The following is a 15,911-nucleotide window of genomic DNA, read 5'->3' on the forward strand; positions in this document are numbered from 1 at the left end:
CAGACATGTAATTCACCATTTGGCTGTTCTCAGCCATAGGAAGCTTCAAATTGCATGGGCAGCTTAGCCTTGAGATAAGACAGCAGGAACTGGGAGGTTACTATCTGTAGTGTGAATGTGTATGTCTTCGTGTGTGTGTGTGTGTGTGTGGGGTGTCCATGCCCCTGGCCCCTCCTCTTTTTCACAAGTTAAAATATGCGGCTTCCTTAGAGTTAAGTCACTTTGTAACAGCCGGAAGTGGGCATCTGAATTATTCAGTAAATGGTAAAGGGACTGCATTTATATAGCGCTTTTATCCAAAGTGCTTTACAATTGATGCCTCTCATTCACCCATTCACACACCAATGATGAAAGGCAGCCATGCAATGTACCAATCAGCTCATTGGGAGCAATTAGAGGTTAGGTGTCTTGCTCAGGGACACTTCGACACGCCCAGGGCAGGGGATCGAACCAGCAACTCTCCGACTGCCAGACAATCGCTCTTACCTCCTGAGGTATGTCGCCCCATTATTTGTACCTTTAATCTATGTATGCTGTCTTTTGGTTTTTGCTATTTGGGTTTCCTTGGGACAAATAAGCTATGGTTTGGTATCTTATTTCATTCATTTCTTGTGTGACCGTCCATGTCAGTAACCTTTGTAAACTGTTTTAAGGTAGTTGTACCTCGTTGTTAGATTAGAAATCTTAATTTTCATCAGGTTGTGAGTGCAGTTTGATAAGGGTTGATCCAACAGTTTGCTCTGCCTATCAACAAATTTGGCAATTTAGTTGATAATTGATAACTTTGATAACAATTACCAAATTAAATCAAATAAACATATTTTACATGTTAGATAAGTGAGGTGTTTTAACTGTTGATGCACTTGTGTTTGGTATTCAGAGTGCCAAACGTCAAACGAGGGTATAAACTGCTGGGTTTGGAAAATCAAACCTATTTCAATTAATTCTGACCTTGCTGAGAATGTGTTCTCTTGGTACAAACTGCACATATACCTAAGCACACTGGTGTGGTATGCTGAATATTCTGCCTCCTACAATGGGAACATAAAGGTCAGCCATTGGGACAATAAGAAACATACATATGTATTTTTTCACCTGTAAAGTGACCTGTGATTTGCTTCAAAAACAGTATTTGTTTCAAAGACATAGTAGTGCAATAGGTAGTGGTTATAAGAGAACAGGCATTGATCATTAACATCAAGCGTTAATGTTCAATAAATGGACGCCACACAAGGACTGCACAAGTGCCGATAATTCAGTTTATATAAGTGTATGAAAGGACATACCAGAAAAAGCATGCAGGTACAACTGCCTATCCCAAGTCTGGCCTTTTGACCAGCTCTGATGAATTTTTCCCCAACAGCTCTCTGTAAATAAGTTGTTTTACACCTGTGTAGTGTGCACTAAGCTGTTCATCACTTGATAGGCATCTGTCCACAGTTGTAAAAGGCAGGAATAGCAGGATAATTTGTATGGAAAGCTTCACAGGTTGTTAGATGTACAATAATAGTTATGATAAAAATAAGTTAACTCCAGGCTAATCTGAAGTGCAGAAGTTACAGTATGATTGCATTTGTACCTTTCTAATGTATCACATTCACATAATTCTCTGGCAGATCTGTCTCTATGCAGTCAATTGGGAATAAATCAAAAATAAATATTACGCAGTAAATATTATTACTGTTAGCAAATAATGTATCTACTGTACATTTGCTATTGCGACAAGCCATTATGCCCTGTCCTGTCACACATGTTCCAAGCCATGGTCACTGGTACAGTAACATGTAAGTTAATGCATGACTTCTGGATATGTTTCTAAAAATCTCTGAAGTCTAAATATTGTTTTTTTTGTTTGTTTTTTTTTAAGTCATGCATTTCCTGAATGTTATTTTGGCATTATCTATGTCTTTAGTGGTGAAGCAATTGACAAATGACATCTTTCTCTCATGTGATTCAGACACAGCAGAATAGGGAAGCATATAAGGTGGTGTTCTGAACACTTAATTGTGATAGCAGTTGTGTTTATGCTTTATGTATTTAATTCCCTGTATGTGCCCGTTTTCAGAGCCCTGTGCACGAGTGGTAAAGGAGTCTAATCAGCGTTTCATCACTTTTGAAAGTCACCACAATTATATGATCGTCCTCAAATGGAGTCCAAATGCCAGTTATGTTTTGGAAAATCACCTCCCAAAATGTCTAATCTTTCCTGGAATACCTTTTACATTTATACAAAAAAGTAATCATCGGTTATACTTACTATTTGGGGTGCAAATATTTCTACAAAGCAAACCATTATCATTGCAAATGGGTACTAAGCTTTCAACTACCAGAGGAAAAGCCATTGGTCTTTGGGCCAAGAACTTTGATCACAAGCATAAGCACTGATACAATGCTGACAGCAAAATGAGAAACGGTCTTTACCATATATTTCCTACTAGCCTATAACTGGTGTACGTAAATCTGTAGGCATATCTGTCTCCATTGCTCAGTAGTATGTGAAAGTCACTTTTCACACACAAATCTTTTTTGTTCAGTGCATGATGCATCAAACCATTTGTCAAGTACTCCACTCTTGTCACCAATGGCTGCACAGTCTTCTCCAGTCGGATCTCCGCCCCCAGTCCAGTTATCCGGCTCGTGCTCCCCATTTGGCCTTGTGTACCAAAACCTTAATAAACAGGGAACAACATGGTAATAAAATGTAAAGTTTTATCAGCTAGTATTTAGGGGGAAAAATTGTTATCAAACAAATTGACCTGTCAAATATATCACAAATTCATTTTTCAGTATTGAAACAAAATGTACAAACATATGAACCTATGTATCTTAGCCAGATTGAGTCACTGTCTATCTTGTGTGCTAGCTGAAAACACACCTGTTTACCCTGCATCTTGGTTCAAATCTGATAATTTATTTCAGGTTTACAAGCCTTACCAACCACAGTATCCTTAAACCTGTTTGCTACTATTAGCATAACCTCCTCATTCTCTGTATTGTTATAGCTTTGCAGTATGTACTCACTACTTCTATTGGTTGTCATAGTGATGACTTGTCATCATATATGCTCTGCCTAAACCTTTATGAATGACCATATGTAGGTCAGTCAGAATAAAAGCGTATCCTAAATAAATAAATGACTTAACGCAACTGCTTTTTAGCCAGACCACATCAACCTCGTTCTTATACTGAAAAAATGCTTCATTGGATAAACCAAAATTTCTACTCCACTTTGTTACTCTGTTACTTTGTTTTTTAGAGCATTTTTCAGTGTGAAATGCTCTGGAAATGCATGAAACACAAACCCATTTACCACCAGTTAATGTTAATAAGCTAATGCAGTTTGGTGGGTCTGGCCTTCCGGATGCAGAGCTGTGTAAGTATAAGAAATACACAGGAAGACCTTACTGATGTTTTGTCTGACTGAGAGGTATATCATCCACCCAGTGCCACTGTCCTTCAGTTCTCAGATCACTCAGCCCAATCCAGTGTGTCTCACTAATGATGGATGACAGAAATGTCTGAAAAAGAGAAATAAAAAGTCATTACTGTACAATGCATTTGACATTGACACTATTGAATTCATTATCACCACTAATATTCCTAAATGTACATAGATTGCAGCAAGCATTGCCATTTATTTACTGCAAATTGAATTTTCTAAGACTTGGTAAGGCAGTTAACTGAAGTGTACTTTTTAAATCTTTCCTCTACAACATTAAATTACTGGAGTACTGGAGATAACATAAAATAATCCCGTTCCAGTAGCACCCGGTAAGGCTACACATGTTCCTTCACCATTCAGATACGTCTGCTGTTTGGTTTGTGGAGGGGTTTACAGTTGGGGACCTTGACGTGATAAGTTTTGGTTTCCCTACTGTTGGTGACTTTGATGCGCCATTTGGTGTATCTGACAGGTTTCTTACTGTTGGTAAGCTCGACATGTCGTTTGGTGTATCTGAGGGGTTTCTTACAGCTCCGTGAATTATTTAGCATATTTATTGAAAGCATGGGACTTCATTCTAGATTGTCATTCGACTCATGATTTCCTCATAAATGTGTAATGCAGACTAGGGGCATGCTTTACCTGTTCCTGCTCCAAGTCGATAATTACCAGTTTAGCCCCCTTTGACATGCAAAAATCACAACTTTGCATCCAGTTCAATTTCTGAGTGGAGAAAAAGTAGCACTGCCCCATGTACTTCCTCCAGCCACTGCCACACTCTCTGTAGCCTCTGCTTTCTGTTAAACAGGGACACAGGGTCACAGTTTGTGCAGGGTAAGCTGATTTCTGTTAAACAAGGACACATGTCCACAGTTTATGCAGGGTCAACAGTTTGTTGTTACACAGACACAGGGTCACAGTGTCAGGGTACGTGGGGGTTAGGACCCAAACGCAGAGGGGGGAAAAAACTCAAAACTCCAAATGGTAGGAACAAAGACTTTACTTAACAAAGCAGGACAAAAGGGAACAAAAAGCCTCGCAGAGGAACTCTCAAAAAACACAAAGACAAACTTCAAAAAAACACAGGAAACCAAGAAAATCCAGAAAATCCAAAAGCATGTGGAAAACAGGACATGGGTAGGAACACACGCGATCAAACACAACCAAGGATCCAGCACCTGAGTCCGGGAGAAGGGAACTTAAAAAGACAAGACACTGACGAGACACAGCAGGGCACAATGCACAATCAGGCCACAGAGAGGGAAGGGAAAACGAGACAACCACAAAACAATAATTGAACAATTGAAAACAATAATACAATCAAACGGGGGAGCAGGACACAAAACAGATGTACCACCATCTGGCGGCCCAACAGGGAAAGACAGACGGGAACACAACCATGATACACAGTTTATGCAGGGTCAACAGTTTGTTGTTACAGAGAGACACAGGGTCACAGTTCATGCAGGGTCAACAGTTTGTATACCCAATTTATATAGGGTAAACTGTTTACTGTTAAACAGGGACACAGCAGCGCAGTTTGTATATTGTAAACTGTTAACTGTTTAAAAAGGATACAGGGGCGCAGTTTGTATAGGGTAAACTGTTCACTGTTAAAGAGGGACACAGCGGCGCAGTCTGTATAGGGTAAACTGTTTACTGTTAAAGAGGGACACAGGGTCCCAGTTTGTGTAAGGTAAACTGTTCACTGTTAAACAGGGACACAGCGGTGCAGTTTGTATAGGGTAAACTGTTCACTGTTAAACAGGGACACAGCAGTGCAGTTTGTATAGAGTAAACTGTTTACTGTTCAATGGGACACAGGTTAAACTATTTGTTGTTAAACAGGGACCCAGGGTCACAGTTTGTAAGGTTACATCATGGCCATAATGTTCAGTTATTCAATATAATCTAAATAAAAGGACAAAAGGTATAAAAATGAACATATAAAGATTTTGTGATGTAGTTCAGATAGAAAACTCATATCCCAGAGGGCTGAAGATTTTGTGGTTTCCTTTCAATTAGCAGCCAGTTTAGGCCTTGGAAGCAAGGAGTTTAGACCCCTTAGCCAATCAAAGACTTAGTTTAAGAACTGTTCTGAAACACCTATGCTCAAGATTAAAACGTAAAATATAAAGCTTATTTTATCTATTATAATAATCTATAAAGATATGAATTCATATTTATGTACTATGCACATCTGAAGTTATGGTAAACTCTATGGAGCTATGATTTTGAGTTGCCCCTGTCAAAATTCACCGCTAGTAATCAAACTCACCTTTGTAAGACAAAAGAGTTTTCAGTAGATCGCTGTGATTGGTCTGCAGTTCATGCAACTGTCTCTCAGCTTCTGATATACAAAAAAGAGCCAATCATTGACTTCCATTCCACTTTTTTTTTCATAATCAGCAACTCCATTTCCAAGTTCATTTTTAGTGATTTCTTAACCCTTTTACCTCAAAAAATGACAGTTTACAGACAGCAACATTCTCCAAAAGACAATATGTTTATGTATATGAGAATTACATTTTTGGTTTCTGTTTTTGTTCAGTGAATGTAAATGAAGTTACCTAATTGGACCTGAAAGTACATAATGAATGGTTATTATTTTTTTTAAATGCACTGGAGATGAAATGTAGATTAACTCCTATTTGTGTGAGTTCATGCTCTGCCTCATCTATCATGGGAACATAAACATAGAACAACAAAAATCAGAAACCTTCTGGTGCAAACTCACCTGCTAGATTCTGTTGCAGAGAGGAGAGTGAGGCAGAGAGGTTCCTGTTCTGGTCCTCCAGGGAATTTGAAACGCTAATTTCCTCTGTAAAAAGAAAACAAAATCAATTTGGTCATATTACAAATGTGCACGATGTCTTATTTTTTCTCCACCCAGTGCTGCTACAGAATTCAGTGCCATCAGCTTCCAGGTGCTGTCGTGTGTCTTATAGCCTCTGCAGTTTGGACCTTCATTGGAATTTAATCTCAGAGAGCCCCTGGTTTGCAAGAGAATAAGAAAACTATCTTCTTTTCCGACTCACTGGTTAGTTTTTGTTCCACAGAAGAAAGAGACACAGTGATGTTCCTGTTCTGAGCCTCCAGGGAATCTACAATGCTGTTTTTCTCTATTGAAAAAAAAAAACAGGATAATGATTTTGAAAATGATAAACCTGTGCATGGAGACATATTTTCCCTTGTCTGGTGAAATTCACTCATTGTCATCATAACACCGTGAGCTGCATCATGTCTGATCTCCTCCTTTACGAGGCTCTCAATCGGGCCTTACTTTAAATTTTAGATAACCATAGATCACAATGCCCACAGTACTCTTTTGAACAGTCAGCTGACTGGGGGAGGTTTTGGGGGGGAGATTGTGATTGTGAACCAGGGGAGGGGGAGATAATTGGTTGCAATCATTGAATGGGTTGTCGGGGGGTGATTGGGATCACAGACAGGGTTGGGGAAGAGGATACGTCTGCAAAGGACACCAAGACCTGGTACCTATGTGATATCCTCTGGTTAGACATAGGCTGTTATTGTAATCTAAATTTACAAAACTACTGTACTTGATTTAAAAGACAACATTTGAACTATTCCGGTTTTATCAAATCCTCTATTTCCTGTTTTTGTTCAGTGAATGTCAATGACGTTACCTAATTGGACCTGAAAGTACATGGGATAATGAATGGATATTATTTTTTTTAAGTGCACTGGTGATGGAATGTAGATTAACTCCTATTTGTGTGAGTTCATGCTCTGCCTCATCTATCATGGGAACTTAAACATAGAACAACAAAAATCAGAAACCTTCTGGTGCAAACTCACCTGCTAGATTCTGTTGCAGAGAGGAGAGTGAGGCAGAGAGGTTCCTGTTCTGGTCCTCCAGGGAATTTGAAACGCTAATTTCCTCTGTAAAAAGAAAACAAAATCAATTTGGTCATATTACAAATGTGCACGATGTCTTATTTTTTCTCCACCCAGTGCTGCTACAGAATTCAGTGCCATCAGCTTCCAGGTGCTGTCGTGTGTCTTATAGCCTCTGCAGTTTGGACCTTCATTGGAATTTAATCTCAGAGAGCCCCTGGTTTGCAAGAGAATAAGAAAACTATCTTCTTTTCCGACTCACTGATTAGTTTTTGTTCCACAGAAGAAAGAGACACAGTGATGTTCCTGTTCTGAGCCTCCAGGGAATCTACAATGCTGTTTTTCTCTATTGAAAAAAAAAACAGGATAATGATTTTGAAAATGATAAACCTGTGCATGGAGACATATTTTCCCTTGTCTGGTGAAATTCACTCATTGTCATCATAACACCGTGAGCTGCATCATGTCTGATCTCCTCCTTTACGAGGCTCTCAATCGGGCCTTACTTTAAATTTTAGATAACCATAGATCACAATGCCCACAGTACTCTTTTGAACAGTCAGCTGACTGGGGGAGGTTTTGGGGGGGAGATTGTGATTGTGAACCAGGGGAGGGGGAGATAATTGGTTGCAATCATTGAATGGGTTGTCGGGGGGTGATTGGGATCACAGACAGGGTTGGGGAAGAGGATACGTCTGCAAAGGACACCAAGACCTGGTACCTATGTGATATCCTCTGGTTAGACATAGGCTGTTATTGTAATCTAAATTTACAAAACTACTGTACTTGATTTAAAAGACAACATTTGAACTATTCCGGTTTTATCAAATCCTCTATTTCCTGTTTTTGTTCAGTGAATGTCAATGACGTTACCTAATTGGACCTGAAAGTACATGGGATAATGAATGGATATTATTTTTTTTAAGTGCACTGGTGATGGAATGTAGATTAACTCCTATTTGTGTGAGTTCATGCTCTGCCTCATCTATCATGGGAACTTAAACATAGAACAACAAAAATCAGAAACCTTCTGGTGCAAACTCACCTGCTAGATTCTGTTGCAGAGAGGAGAGTGAGGCAGAGAGGTTCCTGTTCTGGTCCTCCAGGGAATTTGCAACGCTAATTTCCTCTGTAAAAAGAAAACAAAATCAATTTGGTCATATTACAAATGTGCAGGATGTCTTATTTTTTCCCCACCCAGTGCTGCTACAGAATGCAATGCCATCAGCTTCCAGGTGCTGTCGTGTGTCTTATAGCCTCTGTAGCTTGGACCTTCATTGGAATTTAATCTCAGAGAGCCCCTGGTTTGCAAGAGAATAAGAAAACTATCTTCTTTTCCGACTCACTGGTTAGTTTTTGTTCCACAGAAGAAAGAGACACAGTGATGTTCCTGTTCTGAGCCTCCAGGGAATCTACAATGCTGTTTTTCTCTATTGAAAAAAAAAACAGGATAATGATTTTGAAAATGATAAACCTGTGCATGGAGACATATTTTCCCTTGTCTGGTGAAATTCACTCATTGTCATCATAACACTATGAGCTGCACCTTGTCTGATCTCCTTCTTCACTAGGGTCTCAGTTGGGCCTTACTTTTAATTTTAGATAACCATAGATCACAATGCCCACAGTACTCTTTTGAACAGACAGGTTTGGAGAAGAGGTTACGACTGCAAAGGACACCAAGATCTGGTACCTATGTGATACCTTCGGGTTAGACAATTTACAGAACTATTGCACTTGATTTACAAGACAGCATCTAAACTATTCTGATTTTGACACATCCTCTATTTCCTGTTGCACAAAGGACAGCAAAGCTATTATTTATACATTATCTTGTATCTTGTAACTGCATGCAAGGATATTTTACAGTACTATTTCATCGCTGTATGCATTGTCCGCCAAGAGCTGTTTCTTGTGTTACAATCTCTGGAGCTTAGATTGCTTTGGATCCTTATCTTAATGGATTTCTGTGCTTGGTTTGCGAGAAGACAGTGAAAATTAAACAAAACTTCTGATTCAGACTGACCCGCTAGTTTCTGTAGTACAGAGGCCAGGGAGGCAGAGAGATTCCTGTTTTGAGCCTTTAGAAAATCTGACATTTTTGTATGTTTCTCTGTTGAAGGAAATGAAATGGATTTAAAATGTGCAATTAATATTTTTATCACATATATATAGGCTTAAATAATATTTCATTCCCAAGCTTTTGCACATCTGAGCCACCAGACCTAGGCTGTCACATAAAACCTATTTTTAGAGAACCAATGTGCTTGGTTCTCAAGAGCTCAACAAATATCTTATTGAAATCTTATTGTTGCTGTTCTCTGGAGTGAAAGCGGTTCACACTCACCTGCCATCTGTGGTTCCAATGAGAACAAGGAGGCGGAGGAATTCTGGGCCTTCAGGGAGCCCAGCATGTTGCTTTTCTCAACATCTGTTGCACAGAAAACCAAAGTGATAGAGTTATACATGCTATCCTTTCCCCATCAATCTACTGCTGCTGACATGCCCTTCAACTGGAGAATAATCTAATGGTTGAGAGCACTGATTGACAGATTTATTGCCTTGTTGATCTCCACAAAATCTAGTGTGGGGGGAAAATACAGGCAATCTTTATGTTAACTATTCAATTTGATTTGCTTTGTAACAATCTATATTGTATTTCAGTGTTAATGCTCAGTACAATAGTAAAAGCCTGTTATGTAATGGTTCGGTCTATCAGCAGTTATCAGTGCATAATGGTTTAGTGTAAAATAATTATAAGTTTATAATAATTTGGTATTATAGATATCAGTGGGTACTTATTCAGTGTAAAAGATATCAGTGTAAAATGGCTCAGTGCAAAAGAATACAGTGTTATGAAAATGTTTAGCACCCGTGGTCGAGTTACGTGTTTTGTTGAATCTCTGTGAAAAAATGAAAAGAAATTAATACAACTTCTGCAGGGTTGTAAAAGTTTAAGTTTCAAAGCTTGAATAGCTGATTGTGCCTTAAATTAAGTCAAGTGAATACAATTCCAGTGTCATGGTTCTGTGTTTCTGTCTTTGTTTTCCTTGTTGGGCTGCCAGATGGCGGCACTTCTGTTTTGTGTCCTGCTCGTTCCCCTGTTAATTGTATTATTGCTTTCAATTATTTTATTATTGTTTCTGATTGTCTCATTGTTCCCACCTGTGTCTTGTTATCCCCTCCTTTTCTGGTTTGATTGTTCTTTGAGTTCACCTGGGACTTGTTGCCCCTATCTATTTAAGTTCTTTGTCCCCTTGACTCAGGTGCTGGTTCCCTGTTTGTTTCTGACCGTATGTACCTACCCGTGTACTCTGCCTGCCTGTGTTCTGCCCTGCCCGTGTTTTGAGTCCCTCTTGTTTTCTGTTTTTCTTAGATATTTTGGAGTTTGTGTTTTTGCCCATCGTGGCCTTTTCTGTTCCCTGTTTGTGTTTGCCTTTTTTGTTAGTAAAGTCTTTGTTAATTTTCCCTTTTCGAGTTTGTCTTTTCTTACTCTGCGTTTGGGTCCTCCCTACTCGTTACGTGACATCCAGAGCTGAATAAATGCTCTAAATACTGGCTTAGGGTGTTGTACTTACTCTCAACAACCATGGGCTGCATATTTATAAACTAGAAGGGTTCTGCATGTAAGAATAGGAATATTGCTATGCTAGATTTGTCTACAACAAACATTTGGAAGTGTTTCTAAGCACTGACTGACAGGGTGCCCAAACTTTTGTTTTTTGTTTTATGTTTTTTATATTGGTAAAATTCAGCAAATAAAAATATTGTGCGTCAGTATTTACATACATATGCCATGTTTAAGTTTGCAATTTGACTAGGGGCATCCAAACTTTTGCATACCTCTCTCAGTGCGCAATGGTTTCGTGCAACATCAGATATTCACATGTTATACTTCAGTATAACAGTTCATATCAGTGTGTAGTGATGGGTCTGTGCAACAGCATTCATAATGGGTAACTTCAGTGCAACAGCTACTGTATCTGTATGTGATGCTTCAAAGACAAGTAGTAGATGTCAGAGTATTGGTTCAGTGTATCAGTAAATATCAATGTGTTATAGTTTAGTGTTGCAGTAGATATCAGTATGGTAAGGTTCAGTGTAACAGTAGGTATTGTTGCATAATGGTTCACTGAGTGTAGGTATCAATGTGTAGTGTATAAACCCTGGACCCCAGCCAGATCTTTCTGCTCTGAAACACTAAAGCCACTGGCTCTCCCCCTCATTGCATGGTTACATCTCCAAGTCACTATGCCTGTCTGTGCTCACCCCATAGATGTGGAATGAATTTCAAAAAACGATAAGAAAAACAGAATCATTGGCCATCTTCTGAACCAGAACGACCCGCTTTCTCAAACTGCATCCCATTTCATAGCACTGCCACAATTTGTACTAATTCAAGCTATGGTATTTCATTGCCATAGGTTATAGTTTAATGGTTTAATGCTTCTCTTTTTAGGGTTTGTTATGGTTGTAGTCTATTTGTATCAGAATTTGTATTCTGGTCTTTGGTTAGCATTATTGCTTTAGTGATGTTGCACTTTTTCTCATCATTCTGGTAATGGTAATCAGCCACTATTGCTCATATTAAGGTGAATAGTTATTTGTTCCATACATTATAATCTGCTCTGGAAAACAGCCTGTGCTGAATGAATGTATTGTGATGTAATGTAATGGCTCAGTGTAACAGTGGATATCCCTGTGTAATGGCTCAGTGTAACAGTAAATACCCCTGTGTAATGGCACAGTGTAACAGTGGATATCCCTGTGTAATGGCTCAGTGTAACAGTAAACACCCCTGTATAATGGCTCAGTGTAACTGTGGATATCCCTGTGTAATGGCTCAGTGTAACAGTGGATATCTCTGTGCAATGGCTCAGTGTAACAGTGGATATCCATGTGTAATGGCTCAGTGTGACAGTGGATATCCCTGTGTAATGGCTCAGTGTAACAGTGGATATCCCTGTGTAATGGTTCAGTGTAACAGTGGATATCCCTGTGTAATGGCTCAGTGTGACAGTGGATATCCCTGTGTAATGGCTCAGTGTGACAGTGGATATCCCTGTGTAATGGCTCAGTGTAACAGTGGATATCCCTGTGTAATGGCTCAGTGTAACCGTGGATATCCCTGTGTAATGGCTCAGTGTAACATTGGATATCCCTGTGTAATGGCTCTGAGCAGGGTTTTTGCCTGGAAGATGGTGGACTCACAGAGGACTCCAAGAGCAGTGAGGCCACACAGCAGGATGAGGCAGAGCACGGCCAGCAGGAGCCGGGTCATTCTGTGGGTGACAATGGTACTCTTCTCCCTGGCCCACGAAGGGGTTTCTGGACATACACAATCAACAGGAGCCAGGAGTCCTGGGTGAACCATGGGTTTTCAAACATTGCTGTGTCTCAAGCTGTTCATTGTCCTAAATTATAGACCTAAGATGATTTACCAAATCTACGCTAAAGCCAGATTATGTCAGAGTTAGATATGCATTATGGGAAGTATAAATATATTATATACATGTAAGGACTTTGTAATCTGTCCAGATCCGTTTTTGGAGAACTGATGCTTTCATTTTCTTAAATTATGTTTTTTTTTTTTTTTTTTAGTTAATTACACTATAATTCTGACAATTATTTATTTATTTATTTACAATTATTTATTTAAACAGGTCTTTGTTTCAATAAGTACCGCCTAAAACAGGATATCCAACATAATAAACCTGTCGGACAGATAATCTAGTAAGACTGTCCAGATAATGTAATAACCTTTTTCCCGAGACTGTAATAACATATTACATTATCTGGAATCCAGTTAGAGTTGTTGACAGACCGTTCTTTCCTAAACTGCCTGCTTACACCCTAATAATAAAAATTGAAGTTAAGTGATTCAGAGTTCCTTCCCTTTTTAGCCTTGTTCTTCAAACTAATGAATGGACTTCACAATCCAGGAATACGTGCTTCCGACCAACACCTGAGACACTGGTCCTCATGAAATTTTAGCAAGTTGAGTAGTCTTCGTCACTGAAGCTCCTGCCAAATGTACCCTATCGATCACCCCACTGTTAAAGTCACTGAAGTCTCTTCTTTTAGCCCCACTGGCCATAATTATAGGCAACCAGGCCTGCCCAGAATTTTGAACATGGATCAAAGCAAGCAGTAATATTAATTTCTTAATGAATTCAGGAATCATAGCTGTGTGGAAGGAAATGCTTTCAATAAGGGCTTATCCTTGTATGTGCTTTTGGGGTTCTTAAACAAATAATAAATTGAATAAATGAAGGAAAACGTGTAGCATTGCTTTGGGATATGGCTTGTTTAGCTTCTGTGAAACATAATTAGTTCAGTTGCAACTTTCCATTATTTTGACATTAACATTTTGCCTCATCTCAAAACAATTTTCATTTTAATAAGGAAGATAGATATTATTAATCACATGCAATTAATCAATTGTAAAAGTGTTTACAACTAAATATTTTGTTGAATTATCAGTTGCCATTCTACAGTGATTGTAAATCTGACAGAGGAACAATTCATCAAACTGCCTGTTTGTTATTCTGCGGATAAACCGTTACTTATAAATAATCTTGTAAAAGTAACATTGTGTCATAAATTAATTGTTTCAATATGTTGTAGCCCTTTTATACAAGCAATACAGTACTCGGTGTTGTGCTCTATCATGAATAGTCACAGCTGCAGGGAGTTGTAGGCACTCCGCTTCATGTTATGTCGAACAATACCCCTGTAGCCATGACCATATTCACAGTACAACACGGCTTGTACTGTATTGCTTATTTGTCACGTTACTGTAAATGTCGCTGAATGTAATGTAAAATTGTGTGCCATGAGTACCCATTTGTAAATCAAGGCATAATTGTGTGTCATTATTCATATTTAAATTAATAATTGAGGTCATTGAGTGAATGGGAATGTCATGATCTATTCATTGACCAATAATGAGGTTAAATAAACAAACTGAGTAAAAAAAATTCAAATGAATCCACTAGAGGATGAAGAGGGAAAAGGATCTTACCTGAGAAGAATTCCTCATTCTTGTGGTCCAGATCAGAGAGAATTATTTCAGTGTGGCTATAGTTTTCTTCCATGTTTCAATGAATAGCAGGTGAGTTTACAGAGGGATTACAAATAGAGAGTGCGAGGACAGTCGTCCTCTATTTATACACTGTTTTACTTTAAAAAGTCGGGAAGTGATAAATGCAGAAGTTAAAGAGGAAATATGTTGAAGAAACCAAAAGTATCACTTCGGTTTCTTAAGAATAAAAAGAGATGCACCAGAGGTAACCTCAACCCACTGGTGAAGGGTGATTGACCTTGAACGAGGAACAAATCTGTGAATAACCACATTATGTAACTCGTTACCTACCATTACAATGTCTGTGCTTGGCCCAGATTGTGGCTACTGCTTAGCAAACAGCAAGAAGTTGAGTATGTAACACAGCTACTGGCACAAACCAGTTTGTAACAGCTACAGTACCAGCTGAATAAACTTTCTTTTAGCTAGACCGAAACCATGGGACATGTGATTTCAAACAAAAAAAAAACAATGTTCAAAAAAGTGATTGTACAGAACAGTTGGCCAAAAAGCAACAATGTTCATGTCCCCTTTAAACTATGTTCAGGCGATACGCTGGGGCAGCAGCATAGCATGATGGCCAAATTTGAGGTTTTAGGTTAGGTTCCCTGATGGTGCTTTGCCATTGTACCCTTGGCTAAGCATTTAATCCAAATTGCTTTCAAGTTGTTTTCCATTGCCTTCTCACACTTTCTCATTGATGTCCAAATGTGGGGTCAACAACTTTGTTCTTATAGCCAGGTACAACAAAGCCTCTGGACTCAAAGCCAATGAGAAAATACTTTAAATTTTCCTAATGCAATATAACATGTTAGTGAAACCCTCTTTTTGAAAATGCATATCAATTGCATGGGGTTTTAATCTACTGAAATGAAAATGTTAGTGGCCTAATGATGCTATTGTGCATCTTGGCCAAAATGAAAAATTTGTACGACAGATACTAAAACACAACTATATTTTTATCTTGGGCCATAATGATATAAGAACACACATATAAGAATAACTCTTTGATTAATAAAGCCCCAAACATTCAGCAGTCACACCACCCAGAAATACACTTCTGTCAGATGACCAAAGGTAAATAAGGTTAGGTTTCGTTGTCCCTTGATGAGAGACCTCCTAGATCAGGGGTCCTCAATCTTATCCAGAAAGGGCCGGTGTGGGTGCAGGCTTTTGTTCCAACTGAGCAGTTACACACCTGATTCTACTAATCAACCACTAGAGTAGTCTTTGCTAAGGACCTCGATTAGTAGAATCAGGTGTGTTACTGCTTGGCTCGAACAAAAGCCTGCACCCACACCGGCCCTTTCTGGATAAGATTGAGGACCCCTGTCCTAGATAATCAAAGTTGCTGGAAGTGATGACAATGGGACATCTTTTGCAACAAACCTGTATACACATGACGATACTGCAGCATACATTGCCTTTGTGACATTAAATAAAACAAAACAAAAAACCTATAACCAAGTGCTTATTTAACCACTGAAGGGACATTGCCTCCATGTTTACATAGTCCACAATAGG

General features: G+C 38.9%; 1 protein-coding gene across 8 annotated transcripts; it reads right to left on the reverse strand.

Moving 5' to 3' along the window:
• Positions 1–1,237: 1,237 nt before the first annotated feature.
• LOC118223465 (asialoglycoprotein receptor 1-like) lies at positions 1,238–15,552 on the reverse strand. Of its 8 annotated transcripts, XM_035410037.1 has the most exons (14): positions 14,328–15,552; positions 12,515–12,631; positions 9,651–9,734; positions 9,330–9,416; positions 8,650–8,733; positions 8,349–8,432; positions 7,566–7,649; positions 7,265–7,348; positions 6,481–6,564; positions 6,180–6,263; positions 5,721–5,792; positions 4,085–4,239; positions 3,406–3,518; positions 1,238–2,668 (listed from the first exon to the last, which is right to left on the reverse strand). In XM_035410037.1, the coding sequence occupies exons 1-14, from the start codon at positions 14,398–14,400 to the stop codon at positions 2,503–2,505; spliced, it is 1,371 nt and encodes a 456-aa protein (XP_035265928.1). In that variant the 5' UTR covers positions 14,401–15,552; the 3' UTR covers positions 1,238–2,502. The 8 variants fall into 8 exon arrangements, with proteins under 8 accessions (XP_035265928.1, XP_035265932.1, XP_035265931.1 ...); XM_035410041.1 differs by lacking the exon at positions 9,330–9,416; XM_035410040.1 differs by lacking the exon at positions 8,650–8,733.
• Between the last annotated feature and the right edge of the window lie 359 nt (positions 15,553–15,911).

The sequence above is a fragment of the Anguilla anguilla genome, chromosome 3, assembly GCF_013347855.1.
Source record: "Anguilla anguilla isolate fAngAng1 chromosome 3, fAngAng1.pri, whole genome shotgun sequence".
Classification (NCBI taxonomy): Eukaryota; Metazoa; Chordata; class Actinopteri; order Anguilliformes; family Anguillidae; genus Anguilla; species Anguilla anguilla.

Coding starts and splice junctions, on each gene's coding strand:
- LOC118223465 (XM_035410037.1), bottom strand. CDS start 14,400: ATGGAAGAAAACTATAGCCACACTGAAATAATTCTCTCTGATCTGGAC. Junction 9,417..9,650: donor ATTGGAACCACAGATGGCAG/GTGAGTGTGAAC, acceptor TTCCTTCAACAG/AGAAACATACAAAAATGTCA. Junction 8,734..9,329: donor TGTACTACAGAAACTAGCGG/GTCAGTCTGAAT, acceptor TTTTTTCAATAG/AGAAAAACAGCATTGTAGAT.